Source organism: Paramacrobiotus metropolitanus, unplaced genomic scaffold (assembly GCF_019649055.1).
Source record: "Paramacrobiotus metropolitanus isolate TYO unplaced genomic scaffold, Prichtersi_v1.0 Parri_scaffold0000069, whole genome shotgun sequence".
Taxonomy (NCBI): Eukaryota; Metazoa; Tardigrada; class Eutardigrada; order Parachela; family Macrobiotidae; genus Paramacrobiotus; species Paramacrobiotus metropolitanus.
In genome coordinates this window covers 67,534-76,225 of record NW_026570289.1, presented here as the reverse complement: position 1 = coordinate 76,225, position 8,692 = coordinate 67,534, and the positions used below count along the sequence as shown (strand labels likewise).

General features: G+C 40.0%; 3 protein-coding genes across 8 annotated transcripts; 2 read left to right on the top strand and 1 right to left on the bottom strand.

Moving 5' to 3' along the window:
• Positions 1–181: 181 nt before the first annotated feature.
• Positions 182–3,214, top strand: LOC129594546 (PIN2/TERF1-interacting telomerase inhibitor 1-like). Of its 5 annotated transcripts, none has more exons than XM_055491274.1 (8): positions 182–842; positions 901–1,152; positions 1,233–1,373; positions 1,602–1,785; positions 1,849–1,987; positions 2,155–2,316; positions 2,447–2,674; positions 2,736–3,214. In XM_055491274.1, exons 2-8 carry the CDS (start codon positions 1,098–1,100, stop codon positions 3,159–3,161), a joined length of 1,335 nt encoding a protein of 444 aa, XP_055347249.1. In that variant the 5' UTR covers positions 182–842; positions 901–1,097; the 3' UTR covers positions 3,162–3,214. The 5 variants fall into 5 exon arrangements, with proteins under 5 accessions (XP_055347249.1, XP_055347248.1, XP_055347247.1 ...); XM_055491273.1 differs by having other exon boundaries at positions 185–828; positions 901–1,016; positions 1,213–1,373; XM_055491272.1 differs by having other exon boundaries at positions 185–842; positions 901–1,016; positions 1,213–1,373.
• Positions 3,215–3,288: 74 nt separating this feature from the next.
• LOC129594581 (protein KTI12 homolog) lies at positions 3,289–4,942 on the bottom strand. Its single transcript, XM_055491319.1, has 5 exons — positions 4,856–4,942; positions 4,457–4,770; positions 4,219–4,379; positions 4,066–4,145; positions 3,289–3,899 (listed from the first exon to the last, which is right to left on the bottom strand). The coding sequence occupies exons 2-5, from the start codon at positions 4,611–4,613 to the stop codon at positions 3,464–3,466; spliced, it is 834 nt and encodes a 277-aa protein (XP_055347294.1). The 5' UTR covers positions 4,614–4,770; positions 4,856–4,942; the 3' UTR covers positions 3,289–3,463.
• A 205-nt stretch (positions 4,943–5,147) lies between these two features.
• LOC129594532 (NADPH:adrenodoxin oxidoreductase, mitochondrial-like) lies at positions 5,148–8,328 on the top strand. Of its 2 annotated transcripts, none has more exons than XM_055491244.1 (7): positions 5,148–5,282; positions 5,373–5,552; positions 5,743–5,838; positions 6,141–6,545; positions 7,004–7,300; positions 7,467–7,974; positions 8,030–8,328. In XM_055491244.1, the coding sequence occupies exons 2-7, from the start codon at positions 5,388–5,390 to the stop codon at positions 8,044–8,046; spliced, it is 1,488 nt and encodes a 495-aa protein (XP_055347219.1). In that variant the 5' UTR covers positions 5,148–5,282; positions 5,373–5,387; the 3' UTR covers positions 8,047–8,328. The 2 variants fall into 2 exon arrangements, with proteins under 2 accessions (XP_055347219.1, XP_055347221.1); XM_055491246.1 differs by having other exon boundaries at positions 5,166–5,257.
• Positions 8,329–8,692: the final 364 nt, after the last annotated feature.

Genomic DNA, 8,692 nt, shown 5'->3' with positions numbered 1-8,692 from the left:
GCGTTGCTTGTTGGTGATAACAAATAACTGATGATAACTGTTATTTTTTTTATTAAATTTAACAAAGTGCTGCACTTAGGAAAATACGTAGCTATAATTATAATTATTCACTAGAAAGAGCCTCGGCTTCACCTGTGCGTTTCTTGTGGTCCGTGGCCGGTCTATTCGAATGATTTCATTTTTACGAGTATAAGCATATGCACTACGGTATAAGTAAACGATTGCCTCTAATAAGAATCTGGTAAATATAAATATTATAGTTACAGATTATGATTAGTAAATATGCGGCGGTCTCATCACCGGTAAATTTCAGTATAACAATTTTAATTTAATCAATTCTACCAGACTCAGTTCCACCAGTCCATTCCACTCCTTCACATCCGGTCGACGATTCTGCGCCATCGGCGGTATTGTCAAAAAACAGAAGTCCTGGCTGTCCTGCCAACTGCCAAGTATCGCACGTGCTTACCCGTGAGCCGTGGGGCAGGCAGGTGGACCCGTTGGGTGGCTGTGCATACTGTGCAGTGTGCAGCTATGCTGTTAAAAATTTGATGAGACTACTCATACTGTACCCGATTTTCTTTTGAGGTTAAAAATTTTTAACAGCTATGCTGTTAAAATTTTTAATTTTTTAAATCAAATTTTTAATTTTTTAAATCAAATTTTTAACAGCTATGCTGTTAAAAATTTGATGAGACTACCCGAGACTACCCGATGAGACTACCCGAGACTAACTTTTTCGATTTCAGATGATGATATCTCGGCGTGGCAATAAGAACTAAATTAGTTTATAATTGAAACGTATTCATTTACAGCATCTCATATAAGGTATGTCGCTAACGGTAAGTCTGGCAATCTGTTCCTTGTCAATGGTTGTACAAGTGCCAGTGATAATTTTAGGTCTTCGACCGCCTCGGTTTGCCTTGAAACTTGAACCGCAAACTGCAAATACCCACAAGTCCTCAACAGAGCTACTCAGCTACGAGTGTTGATATAAGCCTTTAAGTTGATACAGGGTAACAGAAGGGAGACTTTACTGCGTCCGTGCATACAGAAGTCATTGCTGTTTGTGCTTCGGAAGTAGTCATCCTTACGAAATGTCATTATTGGCGGGAACAAGGAAGAAGCAAGTCATATCGCTCAACCCACAGGAAAAAGCTTATCATCTGGTATGTCTCCTTTTTATTGTGATCACTTTTTTTGGTTCTCCAGCGGCTGTGGATGAAAGATTTGACGATATTCTATCACAGACTGGCAGCAGTTTGGCTCGAAACTTATGCAGAAATATGGCTGGCAACCTGGCGATGGACTGGGTAGCGAACGGCAGGGCGACACCGACTATCTTCAACCCAAATTCAAAGATGATCAGAGAGGTACGCAAGTTTAGGGGGTCCCAGGTAGTCGCTTTCTTTTATTTAGGTTTTATTAGAAGCATCTCACATTAAACGAAGGAATTCTTAATTATATTCGTACTTGAGCGATATTTATTTCTTTTTCCTAATTTACCTATTCTTTTCAGATATTATTGAGACTAAGTACTGCTCATGAATGAAATAGCCTAGGTAGAATGTAGAAATTAAAACCTGATTTTAATATGACAGGTTTGGGCTGCAGCATTCAGCATGAAAACAACTGGCTGGCACACAATGACGATTTTAATGCAATTTTGGCCACTCTCAACAAGAAACCTGAAAACTCAGCGACAGGAATGACAGTCGGGAATGCTAAATTACCGACCACAATGCCTTTAGAAGAAAAATCAAAATCGACGAAAGGCCGCATTCAGTAAACGGATGCCGCGTTTTGCAATCACGTGTTATTTGCATTCCGCAAGATTTGATTTTTCAGTTATCACAAGTTTGCAAAGGGAAAGGATTTGAGTTGCCGTTCCAAAGAAGATATCTCTTCCATTTTCGGTGGACGAATTCCTTCAGCTGCTCCTACTCGGCAACAAAAGAGCGACGACATAAGCATCAGCGCAATCGAAGTAAACGCAAGACTTTTAACTTACCCTTATATGCAAAGCAATTTTTTTAAATTTTGAATTGCGCCCGCAGTCATTAAGAACGGATCCTTAGTTTAGAACTATTCGCTGATTGCGATGTTTTATATGAATTTCATAATTTGCTGTATTTGGCAATCGTCCATCTTTAGGTTATATCACCGGAGGTTTCATTTGTTACCGGATTGCATACCACAACGAGCTCGGATAACATTCAGGATTATTTCCAGAAGAAATTGAAACAAAAGAAGGAAAAGATGTCATCTCCGCTTGAACCAGAGCAAAAAGAACTTAATAACGATATTCCAACTAGGGTGAGTTCTGAACGAGTGCCGACATTTTTTATTGCTTACAGAGTACAGTTAGTGGGATTTTTTGCTACAAAATGGTGTCCATTTCCTATGGGACGCAATATGAGCCCTTGAGAACGCCTTTATTTGGTAGGATGTTTTGCATCATCAGAAAGATGACTATAATGGTATCGAAAGAATACCTGCTGAACCTCCAGTATCCGTTGAGTCCTGTCGAACGAAGAAGAAACGGAAGCGTGTTGAAACGGTTGTTGAATTGGTCCCACCGGAAATCGTGTGCGCAGACGACCAGGAGTTGGATGACGTCTACCATGTAGAAGACGCTGTTGAAGAATCCCAAAATTCTCCGGAAATGACAACGGTAGTATGTCTTTGTAAACATGGCCTTATTTTTAAATATTTGAATTCTCGATACTCTTTAGGCTGAAAGCGGTATCGATCAGTGTAGCTCAGTTAAGCTTACGGAGACTGAAGTGGTTACACAAACGGAGAAGGTTATCAAAAAGAAACGAAAAAGAGTGGAGGAAAATTCTGTTTTCGCCACCGAGATGAGCTCTGATTTTGCAGTCGTGGAGAAGATACTGCCTGAAATGCACTTTAGCAAGTCTGTGAAAGAACAAAATCCGGTAATCAGAAGCGAAAAGATCTCGCGTGACGTTGAAACAACTAATGAAGAGAAGAAAGAAACTACAACAGTCACTAGATCGTTTGTAAAAACATTTTATGGTTTATCGATGGAGAGTGTGCGCAATCATTTTCGACGTTTATCCGATGAACAAAAGGGTAACATTTTTCCGGGCTCGAATATATTTGAAATCGTGGGTTATGGCGATGAATTGCTGCATTAGAGTTTATCATTTCTACTTGCAGATAGTTTTGAGATCAAATAAAATCGCTTGGTCGTTAACGATCTCGACAAACCGCTGAGTAATAATTAACAAGCGTATAGACTGTACCGGCATATGATGTAAATTTTATTTCAAACCAAAAGAAATAGTCATTAAAAGAACATGACTATCTGGTACACTGGTCCCAAATAGCATGATATTCGAAAACCTCAACGACAGTATGATACCATCACAGACACCGTGCTCCAACATTCACGGATCGGCGGCATTTCATATTTCTAGGGCGGAAAGTCTCATTAATTTTATTTCACAGTATTTTTTAAGTACTCAATAAAAACCAGCGGAATTCTATCTAAATTTTCCACGGGTCTTGTTCTCGAATGCGAGATAAACTGTCTCCTCAGACGACTTAACTCCGGAGCGGATATCTTTTGGCCAAATGCAATTGGTTCAACGATGCCCGGTACAATAATTTTGTCTCCCGGTTGTCCATTAAGCTGAGAAGATAAAATGGCAGCCGTTATGTTCTGCGTAACCTTGTCGAGTTCGTGCAGGTAATTAACGGGTGCGAGTGGCTGTGATTGCGTGGACTGGTTTGGAGGGGGAGGTTGCCGGTTCAGAAGAGAGGCAAGGATATCATTAAAAGGCAAAACGTCCTCCGGAAGAACGGTAAACAATGGATTTTCCCAACGATTCTGACTATCAGGAGGTTCAAAGCGCATAACGAGTGCGTCATACCTGAAATGAACAGTTCGCCGGCATTAGACATCCTCCGCAAACTGCTAATTATCTGCCATACAATCGGAGCGAATTAAATACTGTAATAAAAATCTTCACACTCAAGGAAGCCAAAGTTTTAGCACAGATAACACAGAACTGTATTTCTCAAATTCCCGTAACTTACACTTCGGGCGAATACTGCTGGGCTATCGGCATACTAGAATTCCAACTTTTGGCTGTTTCAATGGGAGTATTGCACCAAATCTGCATATAAAATACTGATCACGCAGACGCTTCAAGTTATTCCAGGTTCCAACATAAACTGTAGTTATTGTACCATGCATTGAGGAGTTTTGGACGATTTGGCAATACACCAAATTTCGTAGCGGTATCCTTTAATATAGTTGAGAGCATCAACAATGACAACGGTTTCTTTAGAAATTGAACGCTGAATATCTGATTTTACAGCAGCTCGAAGATTTTTTTCTGCAGCAGAACCTGTTTAAAACGGATAATGATCATAGCTGCAAGTTCATAAAAAATAAGTAAGCCTTCAGTCACGCTAAAACACTCACTGCTGTACAACTCAGTTTTGGACAATCCTCCAAAATGAACACAATCCGATAAAACAATTACGGGAATTTTCGCAGTCTCCTCCAAATACCGCTGTAGCTCCCTCTCCCTGCTACTTTTTCCGGAAGCGGGAAGGCCGCACAAAATCACAAGAGGCATTATAGGGGCCAGTCAAATGAAGCTTTCGGTCACTCAGAGTTCAGAAAGCGCACGAAGATTGCTCTGGACTCTCGATTCCAATGTGCACGAAAGCGAACCTGATAACTGCGATCGCAATATGAAGGGTTCCGAGCTGTAGCGGCTATCTGTAGATGTCCTAGCGAAAGATCCGTCAACCGTGAAAGGTTCAATGATGCACGAGGGACAGGTGTAGAAATCAATAGAATAACGGTACCACTTACCAGTATCTCCAGTTACTGTATAATAAGATCATAAGAAATTTATGAATGTCTCTGTTCTCCTCCGAAAACTTCCGGTGCTTATCCAGTACCCTTTATAATAAGCGACCGCTCGCCCGCGGTGGTCACCGCTACAACACACTTTATGTATAATATTCAGAATAAATCAATATATCATTATATTCTTTTTTTTTAAATAAACAATATATGTATCCTGTATAGTAAAACAAATATTTCTGATTAGTTCACTCAATCAGCATCATTATCAGTTATATTGTAAGTTGTTATTACTGTAGTTTTCAGTTTTAATTGTGAGTTCTGTGGGCTTTCAGTTACTTCGACATAATGTACAGAGATATATAATACGACATGTATAGTTCTGCATAAAAATGTTTCTAACGTGAGGTACCGCTTGTTGGACGTATTGTCGGTATTGATGTTTGAGAGCTTCTTCCAATTAAGATTTCATTGGTTTATATAGAATATTTTATAACCTATTCACGGTCCAGATTGCTTTTAGAGTTTGCTTGTCATCATGCGAACTGTTCCGCGAGTCGCCATAAATTCCACAATGCGTACAGTGCCATTTCTGAGAAGTAGCAGATTCTTTTCGACGACAATTTATCCTTCGAAGGCGCCACGAATCGCGGTGGTAGGCAGCGGACCAGCAGGATTTTATAGCGCACAGTATGTTTTAAAGGTTGGTACCAAATGCGCGACAGCAGTATCTACATATGCAGTATGCGCCATAGCGTCCCGAGAGCCGAAAAAATGAGGAGATAAAGACTTTGCAAATTTAGCAAGTGATAACAGTAGGAAAAAAGTCGAACAACTGAAAGCTGTAAATTTATTTTAAAATTTGATGAATTCGAAATTTTTGTACTTTGCAGCACATTAATGGATCTTGTGTGGATATGTTTGAAAAATATCCAGTCCCATTTGGACTGGTACGCTTTGGTGTCGCTCCTGATCATCCGGAAGTGAAAGTAAGTTGTGCAGGCCTTTCAACAGGAACGTTCTTCTAACCTTTTAAATTGTCGTTATTGCACGAGCAGATAAAAATCTTCGCGAAATTCTGAGCTGGTTTTTTGTCTTGTGTGGAATTTATTTTTATTGATAAAAATACAATAAGGCCCACAAGGGCTTTACAGTGTTTTTATGTTTGATTAATAGTTAATCATTAATTTTACTGATTTATTTGCATTTTTGCAAGAGTGGATGCTACGGTTTCCCCGATCCTTGTTTACGTGTTCACGTAATTCTGTTTTCATGTTATGGAAATTTGTAGAATGTAATACACTCGTTTTCCACGACAGCCAAATGTCCAGAATTTCGTTTTTTCGGCGGTGTAACCATTGGGTCAACGCTAACGGTGGCGGAACTCCTCCAGCAATACCATGCTGTTGTTTTAGCCAGTGGTGCTTCCCGCGATCGTTTATTGGATATTCCCGGTGAGGATGGATTTGGTGTGTACTCGGCTCGGAATATTGTTGGCTGGTATAATGGGCTTCCAGACGATGCATCTTTTCAGCCCGATTTCTCCCATTCCTCAGCGGTCATCGTCGGTCAAGGAAATGTGGCGGTTGACGTTGCGAGAATATTGCTCACATCGCCGGATGCGCTGAGCAAAACTGATATTACGGAGTATGCATTGGAAGCGCTGCGTAGAAGTCGAGTCCGGAATATTTTTTTGGTAAAGCAGTAATAAATAAATAGTTACGTAGGTAAGGTAAATTTGAATAGTTTTCGAAATAGATACGTTTTTTGCGAGATTTGCGAGCTCGAAGCAAGTGATGTGTGCCCCTAAGTTTTTAAAAATCTCGAGTGAAGTACAGCACCAATATATAAAGTTTTACCTCGAATACTTCTACGGATGGAGTGTTTGCTTTAAAAATCGCGATATAAGGTTTGTTTGAATGTACTCTGCTACTGTGCACTGCACGGTAAATCGACGCTATTTTGAGACACGCATGCCGGTAAGTATGGAAAAAGCTAATATGAAAAAACAATAAAAATGCAGTAGAAGTATGCATTAATGTTTTATATAAGAAATTGTCTTACAATTAAAATAAAGTAGTCTATTAGAACTTGTGGAGAAATCGAGTTGAGTTGGTATTTATCGACGTGAGTAATTGTCTCCTTTTTTTCCAGGTTGGACGTAGGGGACCAGCACAGGTTGCGTTTACGATTAAGGAATTTCGTGAATTGACTAAACTACCGGATGTTAATATAATTCTGAATGAAGTTGACGTCGCTTTGATAAGAAATCATTTAAAAGAGTTTCCCAGACAGCGGAAGAGGTTAATGGAGTTGATGGTGAGCTGTGCCGGAAATGTTCCTTCAGACACTGGCAAAAATTGCTATCTGAAATTTCTTGCTAGTCCGAGAAAGATTGTTCGGAGTGATGACAGAATCGAAGCTGTGAATTTTTCTGTCAATCGACTAAGGGTGGGTAATTTTTGAACTTTCTGACTTGTGAGATCGGTTCCTGGAAGTGTCAGTTGTTTTTGTCAGTTTTACAAAAGAGCCAGGAACGGCGGTAACTCAATGTTTTTGATAGTCGGCTGCCCGGTTGCAATTGCGAGTTAAGTTTTCTATTTTGCTTTGTCATTAGGATCCCATGGATATTTCTTCCGGTGTGGTTTCCACAGATGACGTGGACATCATAAAGTGTGGCCTTGTAATTCGGAGTATTGGATACGAAGCAGTTCCGCTGTGTGGCAGTATTCCCTTCGACTCTGCAGAGTGCATCGTTCCTAACGATATGGGCAGAGTCGATCAGATGCCGGGGCTGTACTGTAGTGGATGGATTAAACGTGGCCCTGTTGGTGTTATCTTAACGACCATGAACGATGCATACGAGACGGTGGATACCTTGATGGAGGATATACAGTCTGGTCGCTTGAATTTGAGCGATAAGATCCGCGATCCCACTCAGATTTTGGAACTACTTCGTTCACGGCAGTGTGATCCAGTATCGTTTGAAGAATGGGAGAAAATTGATAGAGAGGAGGAAAGAATCGGTAAACTTAGCGGGAAACCAAGGGAGAAAATTGTGTCAGTACGAGCCATGCTGGGCATTGCAAAGGATATGAAGTTTGTGGAGAACGATGCCGCAAAAGGTAATGACAGCCATTGTGGAGTGCGATGTTGTCTTGAATAGTACTGTATTTGTAGATACCGTTGCTATTTGAAGAGTGAGACTTATTAAATCATCAACTTCCAACCTAAAGCGGTCGGTGATGATTCCATCGATTGACACTGCAAAAATGCTGGACCCCGGGTTTTAATTTTGTTGTTGGATTTTGGCTGTAATTTTTTTATCCATGCATCTCTTATGGCTTATCTCTACGCTTCAACTGTGTGATGTATCGGATGACTGTGAGCCTGACATCCGTTTTTGGTATCTTTCGCTGTAGCGGAATGAAGAAATACTCTGTACATGGTTTCGCGGAATAAAAGAAAATGCGATCGCAGTACTTACTTATATATTTCTGTGTGACCCATCTTTCGTAATATATCATTTACGAGAGCATTGCATAGGGGATAACTGTATGTACATTTTTCAAAAATATTAATGTTTTTAATTAATGTGTGTTCCACCCAGCATACAATATCTCACGCCTCGTGGTCGGCGTAGATCTTTTATCGAATACATATAATTATATGACATAATTAGTCAATCAAAAATGTTTCATTCGCATAACGTAGCCCTATATTTTGTTGTTTTATAATTAGATACATGCAATATAGTTACACTTACTCTAGTGCAGTTGTATTGTGAAATCATAATTCAAGCCACATTTCAAGTTGAGTAATTTGTAAGTCTTTGAACAATAA

Bases quoted from the DNA above. Each gene is read 5' to 3' on its own strand.
- LOC129594546 (XM_055491274.1), top strand. From the start codon at position 1,098: ATGTCATTATTGGCGGGAACAAGGAAGAAGCAAGTCATATCGCTCAAC. The intron at 1,153-1,232 runs AAAAAGCTTATC...GATGAAAGATTT, and splicing joins CATATCGCTCAACCCACAGG to GACGATATTCTATCACAGAC. The intron at 2,317-2,446 runs GTGAGTTCTGAA...TTTATTTGGTAG, and splicing joins ATAACGATATTCCAACTAGG to GATGTTTTGCATCATCAGAA.
- LOC129594581 (XM_055491319.1), bottom strand. From the start codon at position 4,613: ATGCCTCTTGTGATTTTGTGCGGCCTTCCCGCTTCCGGAAAAAGTAGC. The intron at 4,380-4,456 runs GTGAGTGTTTTA...CGTTTTAAACAG, and splicing joins CAAAACTGAGTTGTACAGCA to GTTCTGCTGCAGAAAAAAAT. The intron at 4,146-4,218 runs GTACAATAACTA...TTTTATATGCAG, and splicing joins CCAAAACTCCTCAATGCATG to ATTTGGTGCAATACTCCCAT.
- LOC129594532 (XM_055491244.1), top strand. From the start codon at position 5,388: ATGCGAACTGTTCCGCGAGTCGCCATAAATTCCACAATGCGTACAGTG. The intron at 5,553-5,742 runs GTTGGTACCAAA...TGTACTTTGCAG, and splicing joins GCGCACAGTATGTTTTAAAG to CACATTAATGGATCTTGTGT. The intron at 6,546-7,003 runs GTAAAGCAGTAA...CTTTTTTTCCAG, and splicing joins GAGTCCGGAATATTTTTTTG to GTTGGACGTAGGGGACCAGC.